The sequence below is a fragment of the Raphanus sativus genome, chromosome 8 (genome assembly GCF_000801105.2).
Source record: "Raphanus sativus cultivar WK10039 chromosome 8, ASM80110v3, whole genome shotgun sequence".
Classification (NCBI taxonomy): Eukaryota; Viridiplantae; Streptophyta; class Magnoliopsida; order Brassicales; family Brassicaceae; genus Raphanus; species Raphanus sativus.
The window spans coordinates 7,427,849-7,453,934 of NC_079518.1; the positions used below are offsets into that span (position 1 = coordinate 7,427,849).

At 32.7% G+C, this 26,086-nt stretch overlaps 4 protein-coding genes across 4 annotated transcripts; 2 read left to right on the top strand and 2 right to left on the bottom strand.

Annotated features, from left to right (window-relative positions):
- Positions 1 to 161: 161 nt before the first annotated feature.
- Positions 162 to 695, top strand: LOC130498940 (proline-rich receptor-like protein kinase PERK2). Its single transcript, XM_056992807.1, has one exon. The coding sequence runs from the start codon at positions 162 to 164 to the stop codon at positions 693 to 695; it is 534 nt and encodes a 177-aa protein (XP_056848787.1).
- Positions 696 to 4,123: 3,428 nt separating this feature from the next.
- Positions 4,124 to 5,216, bottom strand: LOC108819132 (probable N-acetyltransferase HLS1). The gene is made up of 3 exons (XM_056992808.1): positions 5,055 to 5,216; positions 4,541 to 4,716; positions 4,124 to 4,460 (listed from the first exon to the last, which is right to left on the bottom strand). The coding sequence occupies exons 1-3, from the start codon at positions 5,214 to 5,216 to the stop codon at positions 4,124 to 4,126; spliced, it is 675 nt and encodes a 224-aa protein (XP_056848788.1).
- Positions 5,217 to 19,725: 14,509 nt separating this feature from the next.
- Positions 19,726 to 22,626, bottom strand: LOC108818814 (uncharacterized). The gene is made up of 5 exons (XM_018591749.2): positions 22,240 to 22,626; positions 20,951 to 21,802; positions 20,760 to 20,845; positions 20,546 to 20,686; positions 19,726 to 20,426 (listed from the first exon to the last, which is right to left on the bottom strand). The coding sequence occupies exons 1-5, from the start codon at positions 22,549 to 22,551 to the stop codon at positions 20,267 to 20,269; spliced, it is 1,551 nt and encodes a 516-aa protein (XP_018447251.1). The 5' UTR covers positions 22,552 to 22,626; the 3' UTR covers positions 19,726 to 20,266.
- Positions 22,627 to 23,481: 855 nt separating this feature from the next.
- LOC108819177 (probable esterase KAI2) lies at positions 23,482 to 25,126 on the top strand. The gene is made up of 2 exons (XM_018592173.2): positions 23,482 to 23,940; positions 24,465 to 25,126. The coding sequence occupies exons 1-2, from the start codon at positions 23,570 to 23,572 to the stop codon at positions 24,907 to 24,909; spliced, it is 816 nt and encodes a 271-aa protein (XP_018447675.2). The 5' UTR covers positions 23,482 to 23,569; the 3' UTR covers positions 24,910 to 25,126.
- Positions 25,127 to 26,086: the final 960 nt, after the last annotated feature.

Genomic DNA, 26,086 nt, shown 5'->3' on the forward strand with positions numbered 1-26,086 from the left:
GAAACCCAATCCAAAACTCAGCCCCAAAACGAATCTTTCACCCCCCATCAAACCCTATTCCTTCTCCTATTATTCCTCCCTTGAATCCCCTTCCTGTGATCCCCCCTGACCAGGACCCCACTACCCCTGAAGCCTCTGATCCTGACTTTGAATCAGACCTCATGGAGATCCTTTCCCCTGTCCAAACCACTCCCTCTGCTCCACTAGATCCTCCCATCACCCCTCCTCTTGCTCAAACTCCTCTCAGCCCCCTCCCTTTAGCTCCCCCTCTTCCCCTCTCTCCACTTCAACCATCAAACCTTGATGAACCCCAACCTATTATCTTCTCTTCCTCCCCTACTGACGCCCCTTTTGTTGTTGCCCTTTCTGCCCAAGAACCAAGAAGAGCTTCCCCTTTTAAACACAAAGTAACCCGCAACAAAACCCTTGCTTCCCAATCCCGTTATTTCACCACAACTAACCCTTTTGCCATTCTCGACCCCACACTTGTAAATGTCTCATCCTCATCCTCAAACTCACCTAAACCGCCATCTCCTTTAAACCCCTTCTCGCACCCTTTTCCTCCCTCCCCCCCCTCTCCTCCTCCTCCTCCACCCCCTGTCCCTATTCTTTCTGATGCTACCCTTTCCCTTCCTCCTTCTGATCATGATGGTTCTCCTCTACCTCAAGAGGAGAATTCAGCCATTCCCCAATGAGTCACAACACGTTTTTTTTGGAATGTCCGTGGCATTAACGACCCGGATAAGCACAAAACCATTTATAGATTGGTTGGCCAGTAGCAAGGCCACTTTTGGTGCTATTTTGGAGACTCATATAAAAGAGCCGCAGCTCAATCATGTCCTATCACAAATCTGCCGCAACTGGAGCTATTTAACCAACCATGATTCAGACCCTGATGGCAGAATAATCATCATTTGGAAGTCACCCGCTTCTGTTCGCTTCCTTCATCAATCGAGGCAATCCTTGACCTGTGAGATAAGTCTCGGGGGTGCTAATAAGTTCATCATGACAGCAATTTATGCTTCATGTCTTCACGCTGAACGAACTGAGCTCTGGGTGGACTTACTAAACATCCAGCAAACCCTTTCTCTTGACTCGTCGCCATGGATTGTTGGAGGAGATTTCAACCAGATTCTCCACCACTCAGAACACTCCAATCCCTCTGTCAACTGCTTCGATCCACCAATGGCTCTCTTCCGTGATACGCTCTCTGATCTTGGTCTCTTTGACCTGAGATATCATGGCCCCACCTTTACCTGGTCAAACAAAACGCCCACTGCCCCAATAGCCAAAAAACTAGACCGCTGCTTAGTAAACCAACCTTGGATCTCAGCCTTTCCCCACAGCCTAGCTACCTTCTCTGCCCCAGAAATCTCAGACCACTCCCCATCAACCATCAACCTCGCAGTACCCCTACCATCATCTGGAACCAGACCATTTAAATTCTTTAACTACCTAACCAAACATCACCTCTTCTACCAGACGGTATATCATGCTTGGAATCAGGCCGGAGACATCGCGATGGATCTTTCTCATCTGAGCGTTAAACTGAAAAAAATAAAGGGAGATTTAAAAAAAATGAATAGAGAGAACTTCTCTGATATTCAAACACGAGTGAGAGAGGCTAACAACTTACTTAAACTTGCGCAGGTACAGGTGTTGACGCAGCCCACAACTGAAAATATGCTTGAAGAAAAAAGACTCCTAGAAAGATGGGAGTTCCTGAGAATGATCGAAGAAAGCTACTTCAGACAGCGCTCACGGATAAACTGGCTTAGGGAAGGTGACCTAAACACTTCCTTCTTTCACAGGCTCACTCAAGTGCGTAATGCGGTCAACTCCATCCGCTCGTTCACTCTTGTGTCAGGAGAAACTATAACAGATCCTGTTCTGATGAGCTCCCTAGCCGTTGATCACTTCCAGCAACTCTTATCCCCCACCTCTCAGATAGCTTCGCCAATAACCACCACCTGGATCCAAAGCCTAACCTCTTTTAGATGCCCACATGAACTTCACAGTTCCATGATGAGCCCTCCGCAGCCAACGGAAATAGAGAAGACGATCCTCAAACTCAACCCCAATAAATCCCCCGGACCTGATGGACTGACCTCTGGCTTCTACAAGGCTGCTTGGCCAATTCTTGGGACTGAAGTAATCTCAGGGATCCGCTCCTTCTTCTTTAATGGCTTCCTACCCTACTCGTCGAACGCAACTATCCTTACACTGGTTCCCAAACACTCAGGCGCTTCCACATTATCTGACTACAGACCGATATCTTGCTGCAACACCCTGTACAAAGCTATCTCCAAGATCTTAGTCAAGCGCCTAAAGCCTCTTCTGCCTCCTCTTATCCTGCCAAATCAAACAGCCTTCATTAAGGGGAGATTACTGGTTGAAAACACCGTCCTGGCATCGGAAATAGTCCATGGTTATCATAAAGATAGAGGGCCTAAACGTGTGACACTGAAGATCGACATAGCAAAGGCTTTCGATACCTTGAATTGGGACTTCCTCTTTAACTGCCTCCAAGGACTAGACATCCCAATCTTATATCTGCGATGGCTCCATGCGTGTGTGACCTCCCCAAGCTTCATGATTGGTTTTAACGGTGAAGTACACGGGTACTTTAGGAGCACTCGAGGATTGAGGCAGGGAGACCCTCTATCTCCCTACCTATTTGTGATCGCCATGAACTGCCTCAGTCTGATGCTAGATAGAGCTGCCACAGAAGGGAAAATTGGTTATCATCACCACTGTAAAGATTCCAAGTTAACTCATTTATGCTTTGCTGATGACTTACTTGTTTTCTGTGATGGAAAATTAGAATCAGTCAAAGCAATCCTGGACGTCTTGAGGGAATTCGCAGCAGTCTCGGGGTTAAACGTGAGTATACCAAAGACATCCTTCTTTTCTTGCGGCCTGTCACAAGAGGAGATTAATCAGATAAGGACAGAGATAGGATTTGCGCATGACATACTGCCGATAAGATATCTTGGAGTCCCCTTGGTTACTAAGAAGCTATCCCTAGCTAACTGTGAGCCACTAATTCAACAAGTGAAGGGGAAAATTAACAGCTGGAGTGCCAAGACACTCTCTTTTGCGGGAAGGCTACTCCTAATTAACACGGTCTTGGCGGGCATCTCTAATTTCTGGTGCACTACCTTCACTATTCCCAAAAAGTGCATCAAGATCATCAACTCTATATGTGGGGCTTATCTCTGGAAGGGGTCTACTGAAGGTCATCATTCGGCTAGAGTGGCTTGGGAAACGGTAATCCTACCAAAGGAAGAAGGAGGATTGGGAATTAGAGACTTACATCATTGGAATAAAGCATGCTCTCTCAGGCTACTATGGCTTCTCTTCTTCCGCGCAGGATCGATCTGGGTCGCTTGGGTTGTCAAAAACATCCTGCAAAATGACAAGAGCAATCTCTGGATAATCAAGGAAAAACAATCGTACTCTCACTCTATCAAAAAGATCCTCAGAGTAAGAGATTTGGCTTATAACTGGATCAAAGTTGAGGTTGGGAATGGAAGAGACACTCGCTTCTGGACCGACAACTGGTCTCCTCTTGGTAACCTGACGACGTTTCTAAACCTGCGCTCCTCCACTTTGGGAACAAGACAATCGTCAACAATATCAGAGCTCTGCAACAATGGTGCCTGGTCGCTACCATCCCCTCGCTCTGAAGCTCAACTAGCTCTTCACACACACCTCACCACTGTTAATCTGTCGGAAGCGGACGACACCACAATCTGGTCACCTCTTGGAAAACGATCAGAGAAATTCACAACAGGTATGATCTACAATCTAATAAGAGAGCATAAACCTGTTGTTGCTTGGAACCGTGCAGTGTGGTCCTCTCGGGGCATTCCAAAGCATGACTTTCTCTCCTGGCTAGTAACTCTGAATCGGTGTCCCACGAAAGATCGGCTACTCGGCTGGGGGCTTCAAGTAAATCCACTTTGCGTGCTCTGCAATGCGGCTCCTGAGACAAGGGATCACTTGTACTTCGACTGCGCTTTTTCATTCTCGGTTTGGTCACCTCTCGCAAGGAAATCAAAATCGCCGGGAACCAGAAGCTGGAATCAACTTCTCACTAGCATGCAATCACTGACCTCCCCTAAGCACAACCGCCGAGAGACAGTTTGTTGTTCAACACCGAATCAATATCCCGCGGGAAAAACTCTGTTGTACTGAACCGGAGCCGGTACAGTGATTCTGCGTCAACCGGGTCCAGTTTGATGATGGTTACCTGACGCGAGACGTTAACCCGGTGGGCATAAACCGGATTAACCAATATGGACGGTTTACGGAACTTGGAGTAACCGCATTTTCCCGTGAAAAGATTAATGGAAGCTTGGTTATCGTTTTCAGTTGCAATATACGAATATTCTGCGCCGGTTTGCGTAAACCATTCTTCCATCATCTTCACGAGCTTGAACCCTATCCCTTCCCTCCTGCATAAAGTCATACTTAACGTGTAAATAATTATCAAATTTTTTCATATAATTGCGCGATTAGTGGGAGTAAGGGAAACCTATGAGAAGGAGAGACGCGAAGGCCCAAAACGTAGGCGAGTTTAGTGTAAACAGGTTTAACGGTGTCGTTTTGGGATTTGGGATTTAAATCGAGTTTTATGCCACATGTAACGGTTTTGATGCAACCTCTAATCATGCCCACTATCTCCTTCTTCTCCGTACCCATCTCAGCCACCTGTTACAACCATATTAAAATTTTCCGTTATTAAATTTGTTTTTTTTTTCTTAACCTTTATAGATAAATTGAAAAGTATCTAACTTTATGTTTATGGTTAAGATACACGATATATTTGGTTGAGAAAATATAAATGATGAGCCTTTTGATCCTATCAAGAGTAGGATAAATTAATTACTATGATGAAACAAAAAGTGAACTTAAATTATCTTTTTTAGTAAAATTCTATTGAAGGAAATTGGTTTCTGGATTAACCAATTGGTTATAAATCAAGAACCTCTTATCCTTAAGTTTCAGTAAATAGGAAAAATAAACAGGTTGGGAAGTTAAGTAATTACCAACATAAGAAAAGAAGGTGAATGTCGGATCCTACAAAGCGGGTCACCCAAAAGGTCGGTGAAGAGAGAAAGCTTGCCGCTTGGTCCGACCTCGCACCGTCGTTCTACATCCTCCACACCGTTTAAGTCTCTGCTAGGGTCGTACTCTCTAACCACTATCATAGTTGCTTTCTAGAGAGAGAGAGAGAGAGAGAGAGAGAGAGAGAGAGAGAGAAAGAACAGAGCAAAGAGAAGAAGGGAGAGTTGAGAGGAAGAGTGAAGTAGATAGGGTTTTATATAGCTAGGAAGGTGAGAGTAGATACAAGAGAAGTGAGGGAAGATAATTCGGGATATAAGTATTTATATAAGCGATATGTATTTAACGTGAGATATAAGTAAAGAACTGAGAAGCTACAATAGTTTAGAGGATTTGGATTTAAAAGAAAAGATAAAAATAGGAAATAAAAAATACTATTTTTTAAAAAAATAGATAAAAGACTTTGTTTCCGGCTACTTTTTATTTATGATGAGCTTTTTTTTGTCAAAAGTATATGATGAGCTTAAAAGGTTGGAGAAGGCGAGTAGTTCATGACTAATAGTAGGTTTAAAGATCTCAGATTCTCAATCCTATATAGTCTCTACAGTTTCCATTTCTTTTAAAATATATATATTTTTATTATAACATAATTTTTATATTATTAAATAAAAATAAATGAATTATATATAATTATTTTTAAAATTTTAGATATTGTAAATGCATCTAGCAAAAATTCCACATGAGAACACTGCACAAAGAAAATTTGGAGAGCGTTAGTATCTTGTAAATGCTAATCTAAATACTTTTGTAATAAATATTGATTGGATAATAAGGATCATAATGCTTATGCTAATGCCTTACCAATCAACCCTTATTTCTAAATAATAAGAAAAATCTAAACAGTATAATTACTAATGACTAAGGAATTCTAAAAATGTATTAAAAGGTTCGCAAAAATCATGAAAAATATGTAGTTTAATAATGCAAAAATACTTATCATAAGTTTGTATTATATGACACCATCTCAAATAAATTAAATTAGTATAGCTGAAATAGCACTATAGAGTTAAATAGTTAAAATATATATTATTAAATTTATCTTATAAAAAATAAAATAATAGATTTAAAATAGTTATAATATATATTAGTATTAGGGTTTGTCCAGGGTACACCTGAGATTTTTATTCTATTTTTTTATATTTTTAAGTTTTTATTGAAATTGGTTTTAAAATAAGTTAATATTAAATTTTAAAACTCTTTTATGAAGTGTTTTTCTGCCGAATAAAATTCAAAAGTTAGAAGTTTATTTGTTGTTGTTGTTGTGTGTATGTGTGTGTCTGTGTGTGTGTGTGTTTATATTTTTTTTTTTTTTTTTAGAACTTTTTATTTGTTTAAATTATGAATGAGATACTAGTATTAGTTAAAATTAATTATACGTATGTAATCTTGTGGATGGCACCCTGTATAAACCAAATTTCTATTTGGTTTATTTCGAATTAAATATATTGGTCTAGCTAAATTTATATAGCATGCAATCATCTTTATAAAACATATGCCTTTGATTAGAATAGGTTGTTCATATAAGGAAAGACAAAACATAGTATGTCTAAGGTAATAAAAAAACATATATGGTGATTAAAAAAGTGTTATTTTGATATTTTTCAAACAAATTAAGAAAGTAAAGGAAATATATGTAAGTTGTTATTAAATACATTTCTCTAGTCAATCATATTTGAGATAAATAAAAATTAGTTATAAAATTAATGCAGTTTGCAATTAATTTTCAGTTGAAAGTAAATATAATATGTATTAGAATTGTAAAGTGATATTTTTCGTGTAACAAAAAAAATGGTAGCATGATATTTATTATGAAACAGATGAGTATGTATAATGTAAATTATGATTAAGATACAACATTTGTCTAACAAAGAAAAAAAAATAGACAAATTTAAGTATTTAATTATTCTCCACGAAGTTGATATAGCATTATTTTGAAAAATAGTGGGCTTCAGTGTACCAATGATGAAAATTTAATGGTGATTAAGACGAGCCTTTGATGTGGAAAACTTGCCCAAAAGGAGGAGTTGTAAGTGGGAGTGAGAAGTGGAATGGCGGCTCTGTCTGCGTTAACTCATTATGGTTTCTCTCTCTTTTCGTTTTCCTTTTCCCATAAACTCACACATGTTAACTTCTACATCACCACTCCAAATTAATCATTTTCTCTCAACCCATCGTATACAAGTTATCTCTCTTTATTTTCCTTTTCAACATACAAATTATCTACTAACCGATTACAAATGTACGACGTTTAAAGTTTATCACACATGTTAACAAATAATACATATACATTAATTATATCAATTTTCACCACTCATAATTTTACTTTTAAATTTATGTTTTAGTTTTAAAGACAAATACATTAATTATATCATTAAACATCAAAAAAAATTGTATACAAGAAAAAAGCTAGAACATCATACTGTATACGGAAGGAGTATTCACTGACTTATTTTCCTTGTAACTATAAAATGTAAACAACAACTTTGTACCAAATTAGATTTTAAATCCCACAAAAGTAAATGGTTATAGTTTTGCCAGAAGAAATAAAAATATTCTATATTTTCCTAAAACTATAGAAGAATAAATTGCATTGAATAAATTCCAAATCAACCAAACAAAAAATTCATGCTTGATGTGTCATTTTGGAGAGAGTAAGCCTCAAATCGCCCTTTTTTACAATGCTTCAAATCACTGTTTACCGCCAGAATTGTTCTAGAAAAGTAGTTTTTTTGCTGATTTTTTTTTTCAAAAATAGTTCCAGATATATTTTCTTTTTCATACTAATTAATTTTTTCTTTAAAAGTAGATATTTTTTTATAGCTACAAACTAGAGAAGAAGGAGAATGTCTCCAAAAAAAAGAGAAGAGGGAAAACAGAAGAAAAAAAACTAGAGAAGAAACACCACACGCACGAATATTAAATAATAACATAAATATGTAACAAGAAAATAAACGGCACACTTGACGTGCCCCTAGAATTATATAACATATACTTCAGGTTGGTAGGTGATTAATATTGTCGAGCACTAACATATATTTTACAAGAATCAACCAATATCAAAACTAAAATTTCATCATGGCATTATCATATGCTTTAGTTGAGCCGTGTACAACACAATGGGTCATTATTCTAATTAGCAATTACGAACATACAAGGTGATTAAATCAATTCGTATCAAATTGAAATTATGTTTAGTGCAATCGGTTGAACTATCATCGATTGTAATCATTTGAATGAAATGTGTATTATATGTAAGTTTAAATCTAATAACCCGTGGTCCATAAAAACTTAAGTAGACACCAATATAGTGGTGATGATCTAGTTGGCTTTCTTCAATTATCAATGCGCTTAACAATAAATATACATTCAAAAAGAGTTTGGCCAAACAAGATTACTAAAGCTAAAGTAAAAAGAGGTATCTTTTGTTAACAACTGAAATAAGACATAAATGAAAAGCATGGTTTTTAATAGGAAATTTTCTCAAATAAGACTATTTTTAAGTTTGTATCACAAAAATAAATCTCCAAATAGAAAAAATGCCAAAATAGATTTCATTAAAGAGGCAAAAAATATTTATACCATAGATATGTATATAAATACAAATAAATTAATTAATTAAAAATAATAGTTTCGAACTATATGTTTTCAAATGCAATTTTTATGAAAATATTTTTAAGAAAAATTTCAAATTATTTGTTTATTTATTCAATTTTTATTTTTGAATTTGAAAATGCTTTTAAAATTATTTTTTAATATTTTTTAATTTTACTTTTAACTTTAAATCTCATTTTCAAAATTCCACTCATTAAACTCTAAATCTAAAGTTTATATTAGTTAATCATAGGGATATAAGTGTATATTTACTTTTTTATACAATATATTTTGGTCATTTTGATATTTGAAGACTATATTTATGACAAAAAAATTAGGATTGTTTCAAGGTATTTTTGTTTTTAATGAGCATTCATTTCAAGTTTGAGCGAAAGGTTAAATCCAACTATGCTTTAATCTAGTTTGTTAGTTTCCCAAAATTCAATATAATAAAAATAGCTAAAATGAGATAATTTATTTTCTCATGGTTTTCTAATTCAATACTCTATCCGTTTCTTAATATAAGTCATTTTAGAGAAGTTCATTTGTTCCAAATTATAAGTCGTTTTCGGTTTTCTATATAAAATTTATTTACACTTAATGAAGTATAACCAATGATAAAATATATTCTATTTTTGTATTGGTTGAATTGTGATTAGATAAACAATTAATAATGTTTTTGTTTAGAAAATCTAAAAAATTAATGATTTTCTTAATTCATGTAGATATATTCGTAATACCAATGATTTGTATGCTAATCTTCCTGTTTCCTTCCGCAAGTAGCTTTGATTATAGTATCATTTTTACGTTTTCGATGTTGACAAAAATGCTTACGTTATGACATAAATATTGACACTTACAAAGCATAATCGCGATTAGACAATTGTAAGGGTGCGTAATTTCAGGCGTTTGTTTCCGTCTCACTATACTAGACAATACAGTATGATAATAATATCGTAATACATATGTCATACATTCTGTCTGATTAGAAACTGAATATGTGATTTATTATCTTACATGAAAGACTTTTGTTAACTAACTGCGCGTATGGTTAATTAAACTATAATTAAAGAACGCCGTGGTTCGCTTAGTAGTGTTTTTTATATCATGGACCACATCGTTCGACTCAAAGTGTCGAGTAATTAGGAGACAAGTTATTGTCTTCTTGGTCAACAATAACTTGTCTACAATTCAACACGTATCGTATTATATATGCTTATTATGTGAATAAGATTAACTACGACAGTTGGAGAAATGGTAAGAATACATAAGTTTTAAGACAATTTCCTCGAAGATATCAAATGAGACGATCTTGATACATTATATCCCTGTCCATCTCTATGTATAATATTTTACAAGAAAAAATCTCTATGTATAATAAACACTTAACTTGATGTCCGTACCGGTTTATTCAAATTTTAACTCTGGTTTAATTGTAGCACATATACTTTTGTATTTGACAGAAGACAGCTATTATTGTAGGACCGGTGTAATACAATTCGCATTCACATATATTTTCATGTCGTTTTTGGACATTTCAAGATAACATGTTTAGTTGTTTGACAGTACGTATAATAGGTCCATCGAGCCTATCATTTTGAGTGGGCATTTTATGCAAGACGATTGCAAACTAGCTATAATATTTAACTATATATGTATCTGTAGGTTCTTCTTGGGCATCGTAACACATAATTATAGGAGTATAACGTAGTAAACTCATGGAGCGATGAACCGATAACACCCAATGGATCCGGAAAATTGAAGTATATATCGAAGCGGTGCGATTATTATATTGTGGTCACTAAGATACAACCATCACTACGAGCCAAAGTAGGTGAAATGTTGAATCTATCTTATTAAAACAGAAACATTCTGTTGGATCTAACATTTATTTTGTAAATTTTTAAATTAAATACATTTTTATATTTTATAGTTAAACATACATTAAGTCACTAATGTTCATTTCTTTATACTACTATCCATGTTTCCAAACAATATATTTATTTCTTTATACTACTATTAATGTTTCCAAACAATATATTTTTATACTACTATCAATATTTCCAAATAATACAATAATCAATTTTAGTTATTTTATATCTATTATTTTCTCTTTAAAATTTTGTAGAAACGTCATAATTTCATAAATTGCAAAATAGTGAACTTTAAAATTTTCGATTATAAGATTACAAATTATGAAAACTATTACAATTTAAATCCAATTAGATTACATATCGGTCATCTATCAGTTCAACCGGTTAGTCTCGGATTTTAGTGATTTTTTAATATGAATATTTAAAAACATTAATTGAATTGTCAGATCTCCGGATTAACCGGTATAATCACAATCGGGTTGAATTTAAAAATACTGATTCAAATGCAAAAATATTTTAAATACACACTCTTTAAAAATAACCAAAATATTTGTTAAATTATTAGTGAAATTTTTCATAGTAAAATATCCCGCGCTTCAAAAGCGCGGGTCAAAATCTAGCGATGAATTAAAATTGTTTCATGGAAAAGTTGGAAGAAAATTAATTGATAACTATACAAATTAGATGTCACCACCGTATGATCACATATATATCTTAATAAAATAGTATTATTATAAACATATTAAGTGGTATATTAATAACACTATCAACATCATTCAAATAATTAAAAAGTGTACGAAACTTGAAATTTAAAAACAGCTAATGAGAAATTTGTAAATCTATCTTTGAACAATTGACCATAACACACATATAATAAATTAAAAGCAAAAGTTAAATAGATTAAACTTTTAAATGTAATATTATACAATCAAGAACATTGTAGAATATGACTATATATTAGTTATTCTAGTATCATAACATTTAATATAGTTTATAGATGTTGTTATGTGAGCTATTTATTTTTATAATTTCTAATACATTATTTATACATAAGTGTGGTTATTTTGGCGTTTTATTTGTGTAATTAGAAATTATTATTCTAAATATTTTAATAATAAAATACATTGGATCAACTACTTATATTCTATCCATTGTAGCAGATATGATATAGTTAGGGTTATTCGGTTTTGGCTTTTGAATGGCAGTGCTTTTAATCAGTTGTTGCCTTTTCTTTTCAGTTTGGAGTTTTTAATTGTTGTTTTCTATTTCAGTTTTGTAAAGACCTCAATAGTAATCTGTTATTTTTTTATTTTGAAGTATATATCTGAGATAGTTTTCTTACTTAGTCTCTTTTTCTTATGTTAAAAATCTGAAATGATTACATAAAGTTTGATTAAAAACAAATGCAAATAACAAGTACTTCCACCGTTTAAAAAATAAATATATATTTTGGACTTTTTACATATATTAAAAAAATATATTAAATTTTGATTGTAAATGGATTATTTTTTTGTGAATAGCAATTTTCCTTAATTTTCAGTCAATAGAAATTCAATAAACACCATTAATTTTTTTGAAATTTTCAATTTTTTATTAATACATTGAAAAGACAAAAAATAGATTTTTTGAAACAATATATTTTCCTAAAATATGATTTTTTTCTAAAAAAGAGGAAGTAGGAAATAAGGTCTTTCTCAAAAGAAAAAACAAGTAGGAAATAAGGTGGCTAATATATTGCCATCTGTCTTGTGAATAGAAAAGTTGATGTTGGCTACTTGATTAGGGACAAAAATATTAAATAAATAAGTTATCAAATATATAAGGGGTGCGACTCCCATGCAAGTTGACCCACAGTCCCAAAGTATAACTAGAATCTAACTAATTGATAAGGCTAGATTTTAACTGGTGTATGGAGTGGCTCGAGGAGTGACGTGGGATTATAATTTATAACGAGATATCGGAATTATAATTATGAATATTATTATTACCACTTCCTCACGGACCTCCCCTAAATAATTATAAAATACTTTTTGTATTTAATAAATGACATTTTAGTGATGTTTTAATTACATATCGTTTTAAAAATATAAATTTTACTAATTTTTATGCTGCATAAACTTTATGTTATGCAACTTATTTTTATTGGTTAACTTTTGTGGTTAGTATGAAAATTATTAATGTTTTTGGAAATATATTAAATTAAATATTTTTAATCAATATGCACAAATGACAAACGTAAAATGTTAAATAATTTTTTTGGAAAGAGTATATAACTAGTGCAAACTTTATTTTATTTTACACATCAATTATCGGTAGAAAAAGTTTGATATGCGAAAAAGCTTGATAATCTGCCATGTCATCTCAATTATGATCTCTTCAATATCGAGAGTTCGAGACCTTCAAAAATCTGACTACAAGTCTACCTATGTGAACTTTTGATGATACAGTATACATAATCATTGATTTCGAAGACTAGTAAATAGCAATCATTTGATTATAACTGCATGATCATTCACGTGTATTATATTATTGATATGGTTTTTATATTTTATTACTGATACTTTTAGAAAGGTGATGTTGTATATATTGTTCTGTTTGAACGATAACTAATCGATATGTATATTATGCAGGCTGATATTATATGCTGTGCACCTTTGTTCCAGAAAATAAGTAACGAATGCTTTTTTAAGCGTAACATATACAGTTAGCTAGTAACTGTTGCTTACGAACTAATTACAAAATATAGTAATTTTGTCCTTTAAAATTATCGTTCAACGTTTATTGAGTTCGGCCTCTCTTCCGTCAATTATTCATTTGCATTTGCAATACATCGTTACTATTAATTTGGAGCCTCAATGGTAAAGCCAACGTACATATAAAGAGTGCATAGGGATCAAGGGCTAGAAAAACATCGATTAATTTTGATTCTATTAACTATCCGTTTTGATTCGAACAAAAAAAAACTGAATATCTGTAATTTTGCGAAGCAACACAAATAATAATTTGTAATATCTTTGAAAACAAAATAGATCACAAATACTAATATTTTTAAGAACAGATGTCTAATCCAATTCATTATATGCATATATATATACATATATTTAAAGAATTATAAATAAAAGTTATATAAATATTATATTGTATATAAGTTTTACAATTTTTTTATTTAATAAATTTATTAAATTATTTATTACAATTCTGAAAAGTAAATGAATTTTTATTTTGTAATAAATATTTTTTTGAATTTTTTTTCAAACTTTTATTTATTTTTACGAATCGAATATCCGGTCAATATCTAAAAAAATTGGATATCTAGAAATTATCTGAATGGCTATAGATCGAATCAAATTGTATAATCGATTATTTAGACCGAATGGACTAGATCACAAATATTTCAAAAATCTGAATATTCGTTTCGTGTCCATCCTATCTATTAACCATGTAATGGGTATACAGGCTAATGACTTAACAATCTAAACTGTTACACGGAAAAGCTACACATCCACTTAACTAAAGTAAGTCGATAAAACGATATACTAGTTGAGATCTGGGACTTAAGAGTTAAGTTTAGTCAAAGCCTACATAAGTCAGACCAAAATTTTGTTGTTTTCACCGACTTATGTCGAGTAAAATGACAATAAATCCAGCTGTGAATGTTGAGGGCACAAAGCGGCCGGGCAGAGGCACACACCAAGGAAGTGTCAACTCAAACATTTAATTTACACTAACTCAAATTCTCTTAGTTTTAGAAGTATTTTACTTTTATTATTGTTGTTTGTGCATGAAATATTTTTAAAATAATTTTTATCAGGTACGGGCCTTAGGCTTTGGGGAGATCACCAAGATTATCTGCATGTTGCCTACCAATATCCTGAAACAAACTTATGAATCGTTTCTATACGCCTAGGTTCATGCATTTATACCAAAACATGCCAATATACTTTTTCTCAAAAAAAAAAAATGCCAATATACTTTTTTAAAGAAAACACGCCAACGTACATAAGATGGATAATATATTTATGAGATTTTTTTGACGAATAATATATTTATGAGTTAATCTTAAATTTGATTTATATTGATGTTAACGGATACATAATGGTTGTGTTGTTAAGTGTTCTTACAAGTATTGCTTACAAAATTTCGAGTACAATTTTACCAAAAAAAAGTTTCGAGCAACATCATAAAAATTAAAAAGAAAACAAATGAACTAATCTCGTTTAACTTGCATGTATTAATATTGGGTTATAATTATAAACAGTTTTTCTAAAAGATTGATAGAAATAGTTTTCTTTATGTTTTGAACATGTGTTAATAATTCATAAAGTATAATACTCCCTCTGTTCCATGTTGTAATCAGTTTTAACAAAAATAATATTTCACAATATAGTTATAAGTTTGAACATTTCACAATATACAGTAACTTTACACATTACTCTATTTTAGAGTTTAACTTTATTTATTTATTTATTTATGAAATAGTCCTTTAAATCTTTAATATTATTATTTTTACTTAATTAATGTTTTAAAATGATATATAACATAAAAAATAAGATATTTCATTATTTAATAATACATAAAATACATAACATAATTAAAAAAACATAAATAATATAAAATAAAATAACATGAAATAAGTGATTTAATAATCTGGAAGATTTTACATAACATGATAATTAAGGATGGACGTGATCTCGATGCTCCAACTAAACTTAGAAGAAAAGCTCCACCTCCGGATATAGAAATTGCAGAAGATGAAAAAGTCCGATTTCAAAATTTTCTTGTCCGGTTTAGGAATATCAAAGATAAAAAACTCATTTTTCATTACGAAATGCATTAGTTGATCATTTGTGAGAAAAATATTATAATGCTCATTATTGAACCAACTTTTATATTCTGTTTTATTGTATGTTTATGATTTCTTGTATGTTTTAATAAAATTATTTTAATTTAAATAATTTAAATTTTTAAAAAAAATTGTAAACATAAAATAGTTGGGGTTAATTAGTAAAATTTTATAAGTATAAGGTATTATAACAATTATTAATTATTTTTGGAGTAAAAAATAGAATAATACATTGGAATAAAATCTTACTCTATTTTGGAATTGCACCATTTTAAAATAAAATATGGAGTAATACATTGGAAATGTTCTTAGTCAAAACTACCTACAATTTGAAACATATGGAATATTATGTTAGTGTTAGTTATAGTTATAGTAATAGGCTTATAGCTATTTGATCCAAAAAGAAGCTATTTGGTCATAAAATATATTATATCCGATGAGAACGAATGTTCCAAGAATTAGTACCAGCCTTCGTCAAAGACTTCTTAAGTATTAATTTTTAATTTACGAATTTATGTATAAAAGTGTAAATAAAGAAATATGAGAAAGATTGATGGATGATAATTAAGAGTGCTTGAAATGACGTTTCATACAGAATCACGATGTTTGTGGCAGGAACAATCAGAGATCTGCTATATAAGAAAATCAGAGATTTGTATAACCTTATCCCAATATACACTATAATATCTACGAGTGAGTAGTGACTATCTATTCAATTTATTTTATTTGGAAAACAAAGTTTGTCTATCAAATTGGCATGGGCTCCTGGTCCAGATTTGTCAATCTGTATAACAAGAAGCAGATTAAATTTGTCTACGGAACTATTGTGCCACTAGTTGTAGTCGCCTAGGTGAATTTTAATCAAATAGAAAGAAAATATGTGTGTTCAAAAAAAAAAGAAAGAAAATATGTGTATAATGTAAAGTGTGAATAATTGGACTTTGTTAAGGTTTTTCTTTATCTTATTTAAGTGAAAAAAAAAGTCAAAGGAACAAGATGGGACTTCTGCTCGCAGTTGCAGGTTTTTTTTGTTTCGGTGCTTCTTGGAGTAACTCGGAACTTCCCAAGTTTTCTTGTTCCATAATCATATCATTGTACTACAAACTACATTTGTCTAAATAGTAGGATAAAGCTAACCATTAGAGCTGTGACTGAATCATTGTTTTAGATTATTTTACTCCACATTTTAAACTACTCCAAGTTCAGCTACAATTTTGCCAATCAGGTAGAATATTATAATTTGCTAGTTACTCTTTTTTTTGCCAACTGATTTTTAATTTGTTAGTTACTCTAGTTACTGTACAGATGAAGAAAAAAAACACTCTTATCATTTACTCTAGATTTTTGTTAGCATAACTGATGTTACTCCACTTCTCTTTCTCTTTCCACTATTTCACATTTTCTAATTTCATCTGTTTTTCACCTTTACATTTACTCCAGTTACTCTTTTGTTTACCAATCAGACTAGATGTCAAAAAATTTAACCATTCTTAATTATGAAGAGACTACGTACTAGAGAAGCTACTAACAATTAAAAAAAAAGAATCAATAAATTATGTGAGCAAACAAGGTAATTGTCTTTTTTTTTCTGTGCAACAACAAGGTAATTGTCTACTTAGCCAAAAAAACTAGTGAACTATTTTTTTTTTTGGTCACAAAAAAAAAACTAGTGAACTATATATTGTACAAACACATGTATTGATACTTGGTTGTAGTTGACTTATACTGCAAATGCAGATCAATATGTTAAACAAAAACTGCTTATTTTCAGAATAATGCTTACACTAGTAATCGTGGAAATGCCAAGAAATAATTCTGTGGATTACGTTTAATATTTTTTTAAAAAAATTATAATAATTTAGATAAACACTTTTCTAGTAACTTTTTTTAAAAAATATAATAATTTAGGTAAACTTGTCTTTCCATACGAATGATAAAAGAGAAAGACATGGAGCGATGTCTACCGAGTACGGACGACAAGAAATGAAGTATATTATTACTTCAATCTCATCGTCCTCTTCGTGACTCTCGTCTTGTCAAATCAAAGCCCATTCCATCACCAATTATCGCGATAAACCATCATTATCATCATCCATCCAACATTTACGATTGCATGTGAGAATGAGCAGACGGCACAAGTATCATCAATATTCCGATTCTCTCGTGAACATGTTTGTTCTCTTCCTGTTACATTACATACATGTCTTAGCCATGTTTTGTATCAAAAGTTGGAGAGACTTATACGGAAAATCTTGATTACCAATAAATTACCGTTAATAAATCTTGATCTTCATGACAAAAAAAATCTTGATCTAGGGTAAGATTCCTAGCACGGCTATAGCAACGTCAATTATTTAAAATAAACCTGTCTTTAAATTAGCATCTAGAAGTTGATAAAGAAAAATAGAAGTTCAACAACTACGTTTTATATTTTAAACAAAATTTATTTCCTCCTTTCACTTTAAATGTCGTTTTAGATTGTGTATACATATTAAAAATAGAAAAATCGCATAAAAATCTTCAAAGTGTCATTTTATCATAAAAAACTTCCAAAGCAAAAAGTTGACCGGTTCAGCAGTAATTTTACAAAATAATTATTTAATTAATAAAATAAATAAAATAAATAAATAAAAATCCAAAAATAAATAAAAATCAAAAACTTTTAATAAAATTTATAAAAATGAAAAAATTAAAAAAATCAAATTAAATTTTTAGAAAATAAATAAATATTTTTAAAATTAAATAATTTTCTAAAGTATTAATAAATTTAAAAATAACTAAAAAATTAATAATAAATAAGATTAAATTTAAATAGAGAAGAACTATAAAAAGTTCACAAATTTTTTAAAAAAAAAAAAAAAAAAAAAAAAAAAAAAAATGACAAGAAGTTGTAGCCCAATGGTTAGGACGGGTCCCCGCCTGCACCCAGGTAGGGGGTTCGATCCACGCCGGAGGGAACTACCTTGCAACGCTCTTGTCACCCACACGGATATGGGCCATGCTTTCGGCCCATTTGAAAAACTGGGAGGGGCGTCTATCCGTGGGCATTCCTTCCCCTTGGGGATTAGTCTGGGCCTTCTGGGCCTGGGATACCCCCAGGTTAAACAAAAAAAAAAAAAAAAAAAAATTTTTTAAAAAATGGAAAATAGAAAATCAAAATTCAAAATTCACTAGTAACAATGATGGTTTCTCACATAACCATTAACAATGACGATAATTACCATATCTCCAATGATAGTTTCCAACATCATCGTTGAAAATCACAAAAAAAGTATTTTTCAAACTTTTGAATTTTTTTTTTTGAAATATATGAATTTTTTATTTTTCTGTTTTTAATTTTATCTCAATTATTTTTGAATTTTAATTTTCTAAATATTAATTAATTTTCTGATTTTTATATAATTTATGATTTTTTATTAAATTTTACGAATTTGTTTAATTTTCTGATTTTTATTTAATTTTTTATTATTTTACTAATTAAATAATATTTTAAATAATACTATTTAATAAGTAAAATAAACAAAAAAATAAAAAAATCAGAAAAGTAAAAAAGTAAAAAAAATCGTAAAATTTAATAAAAACTCATAAATTAAATAAAAATCAGAAACCATCATTTTCACTAGTGATATATTTGAAATTGTTATTGTCAATGATAATATAATATATTTTTTTTTTGAAAAATATTATAATTAAAAGAAACTATTTTGAATTTTGAATTTTCTATTTTTCTAAAAAAATGAACTTTTTATTTAGTTCTTCTCTATTTAAATTTAATCTTATTTGTTATTAAAATTTTAATTTTTTTTATTTTGTTAAAATTTTAGAAAATTATTTAATTTTATAAAATTTTAATTTATTTTTTTATTATGTTTTCATTTTGTGAATTTTATTAAAAGTTTTGATTTTTATTTATTATTTGAATTTATTTATTTATTTTGTTTATGAAATATTAATTAAATAATTATTTATGAAAAATTACCTGCTGAATAGGTCAGTTTTTTTATTTTGAAAGTTTTTTATAATACAAAAGTCACTTTGAATGTTAAAAGTATTAGTGAAAAAACTTCAAGATTTAAAATGGTAGTAACTGACACTTTGAAAAAATTTTATGCATTTTCCCTATTAAAAATAATTTAATTATATATATTTTTATATAAAAATATCACTATTCATACATCTACTCATATTTTAACCAATATAATAATAAATGAAATTCTAAAACAATGTTTATTTTGAAAAGTCAACGATAAACAAATGGAGTATATTATCACACTAATAGTAGCTACATTACAATCACGCATATTCCCTTATATATTCATCAGAAATTAAACTCACACATTTAGTTTATGTAGTTAAAACACAAGTACTGAACAAGTTTATTAATGTTACTAACATCAGATCACAAATTAAACTCACACATTTAACAGAGCTAAACTTGAGAATCTACTAGCTTCATGAGATCTGAAGTATTGTACAAGACTCATGAGTCACTTTGAAAACACAACTCTCTATCAAATCCAACTTCTTCTTAGTACAAATCATTCCATATATTTCTCCTCTTGCCTCTTGTCCCAGCCAGTCCCACCCATTCTGGGCCACTGGCCATTGATCAGGAAAACACTGCAACATTTGGTGTAAAAATGAAGACACGGCTCTGTTGGTCTTATGGCAGGAGAGAGAACCCACCCCCACACATGTTATCTTCTTGTTAAGTTAAGCTTAGGATTCTGCGAGTGCGCCATGTAGCCAACCAACCAACCAACCTTTGGAGAAGCTTTAGTTCGCTACTGGCTTTTGTATCCATGTGAATTAAAATCATTTTGGATCTTCACTCGGACCTTCTCCTAAAAAATTTCTTACACCAATCCAACGTCTTAGATAGCCTCGCCTCGATGATCCCCACTATTGAACGTTTCCTTCTCCTTTCATCTTCAAGATCAAGAGTTCGGTAGGCTAGTGTAAGCAAGTATATACCAGGGTGCAGTCTCCTGGAGAAGGCAAAAGTCATGAATAAATAAGTCAAAGACTACTTTTACCATACAAACACTTAAACCTCTTCACCATCTAAGTCAAGTAAATACATTTTACCCAGATGAAATGACCTTACCCATCCAATGTAGCGCCTACTTCAAGTCCATCCCAGAATCTTTGTGCGTGGACTGTTCTCCCCTTTTTATCTTTACCATAAGTTTCAATATACCAACCTCCAACATCATGCAACCCACAACGTGGCTCAAACAACCAGAACCTGTTTCCATATAGAATCTTCAATAGCAAGAACACTAGCGCATTTCATTTAAAAAAAAAACTATTTTACATACTTGCTTGGTGGTAGTTTTGCTCTACTGCATCTACACTCGCAAATAGAAACCTTCTCCCCAATCTTGTACCAGTGCAAGTGTCTCACCTGTAGAGTGTGAACAACACATTCTAAGAGTAACAGGGTATGAACCACAGAACAATGTTTCCAAAATATACATAAAAGCTATAATAGATCATATGAGTCACAAACCAGAAATGTCCTGTGTTTCATAATCACATGAGTCTTGACACCATTCCCATCATAGACATAACATGAGCCTTCATCTGGACTTGTCCCAAGACCACTTACAGTTCCAACAAGAAGCTTGGCTCCACTTTCATTTTCAGTGCCGTGACTAGTTCCTTCATCCGAATTGAGGAAAACGTGTATCTGATCCTGATCATCACCTTCATTTTGTTTTGGAGGAACTCGGATGGCTGTAGCAGCAACTCTTCCTGATACATGAAGCTGAACATCTTTGTACGCATCCGAAACATGGTTTTGCTTTCTGGAGGATTGTATATGAGACATCTGAAGACCAATCATTTCATCATGGTCTCCTTTCTCAACAGCTTGACCAATCTCTGAACCCATAAACGACGACGACGACAAAGCCAGTTTCTTGGAGCAGGCAGAAGACAGCTCAAGAAAGTTATCCACCAAGCAGACCATACCGAAAAGATCCCGTCCCGACACCAAGTGCAAGACCTCTCGGGTGTCGTACACAGACCTTTCCTCGGCTTCGAAACAATCAGGAAGAAGCTCCACAGACTCCACGTCAGGCCCGAAGTACGCCGCTCGGACAGCTGAGTAAAAATCTTCTTCCAGTTCATCTAAGTATTCTCCTGTACCGCTTGCAACTCTCTTCTCCATTACTATGTCATGTATTGCTTCTCTGTACCACTTTAGCCACTCAACCACTTCCATCTCCTCGCTCAGTGTCAACCCCGCTTTATACCTGTAAAGCGTATACCCTCCTTGTCTAGATTGCTTCGTCACTACCGTTCTCCGGGATAAGAGATACCTATCGTAGTGTGCTCTCCTTTCACAATCTGAAAGAATCTGCATCATCACCATGAAATCATATCATACATCAGACCCATCACAAAAGCCTGAACCTTTACATAGATACCATTCACTAGAACCTTCCCTCAAGCTATAACTATCACAAAAGCTTGAACCTTTACAATCATATCACTCATCAGAACCCTTTCCTCAAGCTATAAGCCTATAGCTATCACAAAAGCCTAAACCTTTACAACCATATCATTCAACAGACCCTTCACTCAAGTTATAACTTATAACAATCACAAAAGCTTGAACCTTTACAAACATATCATTCATTAGACCCTTCACTCAAGCTATAGTTATCACAAAAGCTTGAACCTTGATCCTTTCCTCAAGCTATAAGCCTATAACTATCACAAAAGCTTGAACCTTTACAACTATATCATTCATTAGACTACTTCAGTATCATTCACCGAAGCTTCCACGTGTACCTCATAAGCAGCGAGAATCTGAACGAAACGTAGCGAAGTAGATGAATCTTTCTTCGAATTGATCAGGTCCGGATGAGTCTCCTTGGCGAGTCTGCGAAACGACGCCTTGATCTCCGCGATCGAGCTGGTCTCGGAGACGCTCAAGATATCGTAGGCGTTCTCCACCGGAAACTCGGACCGATTCGACTCGGCCTCGCCGCCGAGAAACCGAGTTCTCCCTTGACTCGGGTTCAAGAGATAACGCGACGGTTCGCGGCCGTAATTCAGGTGAACTGGGAAACGCCGTCGTATCAGACCGGCGAGAGTCGTCATCTCCGTTCTCGTTAGGACAGAACACTACTCAGGTCGGAACGATAATGGTATGCCGAGGACACGTGGGATGTTTCCCGCCACGTCATCATGTGCTTATACAACAGTAAAAACGACAGCGTCTTTAATGAGATGAGATGAGCCTAATTAAATTAAATGGGCCTTCGGTTAATAATGGGCCTGGTCCCTCACGGATATCGACACCACTTAAATGATGAGGCAGTGGGTGTTATACGTGGTCGCATACTCACCATTACCTTCCACGGTTCCACCTAACGAGAACCATGCATTTTTTTTTATTCTTAATTAACCTAATCATTATTTAGTAATATAAACAATCCAATTTTTTTATCGTTTAAATGGTCATTTTACTATAAGAATATAAGAAGGACTGCATCCATCTATTTCCTTAATTGTTGTAATTACCCCATTGAGATTATTTTATTTTGAAATAATTTTGTTTCAACATAGCACAAATTTACATGGGAACATTTCTTTTTCTTTTCACATTCGTGTCCACACGTATCCAAAACCGTCATTTTGGATTATACGCGACTGATATTTATAACGTATTTGAAAACAAAATAATCAATGTCTTTATGAAATTGAGTTGATACTTGAACTTCTTTTTAACCAATTAATTTGGTACTTTGCAAACATACAAACAAATATCTTCTTTTTGTCAAAACTCAAAAGCAAAGTTAGTAGTATATGTCAATTTAGCTGAGCAGAAAAATAAAATATGTGGTTTTTCTATACGTTACATTTATTGCAGCCTCTATACATGCCAAATTAATATTTGACTATTCAACAATCTGAGAAGAATTATAATTTTTTTTACTTGTTTTTTAAACAACATTTTAAATTACCGAAACTAAAATTTTTACATGTATTCTGGCCGTTACAATCTATTTATATAATCTTTTTCTTTAAACCAAAAAAATAAGATAGCCACCAACAGAGAGGCATCTTTAATAGAAGGAAACGAGAGAAGGTCTCTTGTACCTAGAGAGCGAGAAAGATGGGTGTTGTAGAGGAAGCTCACAACGTGAAAGTGATCGGCACAGGAACTCAAGCTACGATCGTATTAGGTCACGGGTTCGGCACGGACCAGTCAGTGTGGAAACACCTGGTCCCACATCTGCTGGAAGATTACCGCATCGTTCTCTACGACAACATGGGAGCCGGTACGACTAACCCAGACTACTTTGACTTCGATCGTTACTCAACTCTAGAAGGTTTCTCCTTTGATTTGATCGCAATCTTGGAAGATCTTCAAATCGAGTCTTGTATCTTTGTTGGTCACTCTGTTTCCGCCATGGTTGGTCTCTTGGCTTCTCTTAACCGACCTGACCTCTTCTCCAAAATCGTCATGATCTCTGCTTCCCCAAGGTATGATTATTACAGATTTGTCATCTAATGTTTCAAGTTCTTTTGTTTCTACGTCTCCGACCAAAGTACATATTGTTCCTTCTCTTGTCTGAAATTTCATATAATATTTCTGAAATAGTATTTAATTCAAAGATTTACCCTCAAAAAAAAAAATTAAAAAAATTGAAGTTTTGTACATTGTATGAACATATATGTTCCTTCTCTTGTCTGAATTATCATATTTCGTCTGAAATAAAGTATTTAATTTAAAGATTTATCCTCAAAAAAAAAATTGTTTTCTTTTGTGTGTAAATTGTATGGACATAGATGCTCCTTCTCTTGTCTGAATTATCATATTTCTAAAATAAATATTTAATTTAAAGATTTATCCTAAAAATGATTTTTTTGTAAACTGTATGAACATATCTGTTCCTTCTCTTGTCTAAATTATCATATATTTTCTATGTAAATTCTGAATCATCATATTTCTCAAAAATAAATATTTATTGTTAAACTAAAAATTGAAATTTTAAAATGTTTTAAAGGTACGTGAACGATGTTGATTACCAAGGTGGATTCGAGCAAGATGACTTAAACCAACTCTTCGAAGCGATGCGAAGCAACTACAAAGCGTGGTGCTTAGGTTTCGCACCACTAGCGGTAGGCGGCGACTTAGACTCAGTCGCGGTTCAAGAATTCAGCAGAACGCTCTTCAACATGCGTCCAGACATAGCTCTCTCCGTGGCTCAGACCATTTTCCAAAGTGACATGAGACAGATCTTACCTTTTGTAGCTGTCCCTTGTCACATCCTCCAAAGCGTTAAGGACTTAGCCGTACCAGTGGCAGTCTCTGAGTATCTTCACACCAATCTCGGATGTGAATCTGTTGTTGAGGTTATTCCTTCAGATGGTCATCTTCCTCAGCTTAGCTCGCCGGACTCTGTTATTCCTGTGCTCCTCCGTCACATTCGTAATGACATCGCTGTCTGATTGGTGGGGAAGTGCATTTTTAATTAAATTAATGGAAAATTAAATATTTGATGTGATATGTCTGTCTATTGAGAATATACGGTCTCGGTGTCGTTTAGTTCTTGGATTATATTTGCTCGTTGTCGTTGTTGATCTTATCTTTGTTTAAGGAAAAGACTTTTGTCTTTTGTGTTTAAGGAAAAGTCTTCGTTGTCAGCTCTGCTGCTCGACCTCACTATCGCTGTTCTTGTATAATGTCCATGTAAAAGTTTTATTCTTATAGACGATGAGAACATGATTACCAGCGATTAGCATTGAGTTTTTCTCATTGAGTTTGTAATTACACAATAAGGCACTTTTAAACATGGATAGTATGTCCAACGGTTTGGAATCTCATCTAAGGTTTTCAGCAATATGAAATAATAATTTTAAGCTAATTACATAATTTAGTTTAATTTTAATATTTTACAGAAAATATCAATAATATTATGGCATCTGTCCACATAGGTTTTATTTGGATAAAACATTCCCACAGAAGGTTGCTGCTTGGGATAAGAAATGTTTCCAGTGTTGTCGACTTAGACACCCATACTTTTGATGAAGAATTTTTATCTTTAACTACTATTTCAGTATTGAAGAACATGTGCATATCTCCAACAATTGTTTGTATCAATGAGGAGCCAGATACTCCTCCCTTGGAATCAGCCTCAACATTGCAGGGTACAATTTCTACAGCCAAGGAATCATCGAGTATGGTTCTAAGGGATTGTGGCAGCAACGACTTGTGTCATTTGGTTTCAAATCAGTTTGTCTTTTTAGCATCTTTGGAAGGAGAAGAGGATGATCAATTGGATATGGACAGTTGTACATATTCAATAGATCTCATGACTCCCTCAAGAAAAAGAATGCTGTGGGAAAGACCGGTAAAACCAACAGCTAAAGCTAGGGAGTCACAAATGCAATCAACATCACATGGATGAGGTAACAGAGGAAGAGGTAGCCAGGAAGATACTAGCACTATCCGTCTTTCTAAAAGTCAATCAATGCAAGTGCAAAGATTTTTTTATGGATCATGTAATGATCATTTCACTATGTACCATTTCCTAAACTCTATGACTTCGGTCATACCAAGTTGTAACCCATATTTTCAAATAAAAGCTCTCTGTTAAAAAAAAATTATATGTAAATATATAGATAT

What these genes read in the sequence shown, in the direction of transcription:
- LOC130498940 (XM_056992807.1), top strand. Translation starts at nt 162, where the DNA reads ATGGAGATCCTTTCCCCTGTCCAAACCACTCCCTCTGCTCCACTAGAT.
- LOC108819132 (XM_056992808.1), bottom strand. Translation starts at nt 5,216, where the DNA reads ATGATAGTGGTTAGAGAGTACGACCCTAGCAGAGACTTAAACGGTGTG. An exon ending in CACCTTCTTTTCTTATGTTG is followed by an intron (nt 4,717 to 5,054) that starts GTAATTACTTAA and finishes TGGTTGTAACAG; the next exon opens with GTGGCTGAGATGGGTACGGA. An exon ending in CGCGTCTCTCCTTCTCATAG is followed by an intron (nt 4,461 to 4,540) that starts GTTTCCCTTACT and finishes GACTTTATGCAG; the next exon opens with GAGGGAAGGGATAGGGTTCA.
- LOC108818814 (XM_018591749.2), bottom strand. Translation starts at nt 22,551, where the DNA reads ATGACGACTCTCGCCGGTCTGATACGACGGCGTTTCCCAGTTCACCTG. An exon ending in AGATTCTCGCTGCTTATGAG is followed by an intron (nt 21,803 to 22,239) that starts GTACACGTGGAA and finishes GTGATGATGCAG; the next exon opens with ATTCTTTCAGATTGTGAAAG. An exon ending in TGAAACACAGGACATTTCTG is followed by an intron (nt 20,846 to 20,950) that starts GTTTGTGACTCA and finishes CACACTCTACAG; the next exon opens with GTGAGACACTTGCACTGGTA.
- LOC108819177 (XM_018592173.2), top strand. Translation starts at nt 23,570, where the DNA reads ATGGGTGTTGTAGAGGAAGCTCACAACGTGAAAGTGATCGGCACAGGA. An exon ending in ATGATCTCTGCTTCCCCAAG is followed by an intron (nt 23,941 to 24,464) that starts GTATGATTATTA and finishes AATGTTTTAAAG; the next exon opens with GTACGTGAACGATGTTGATT.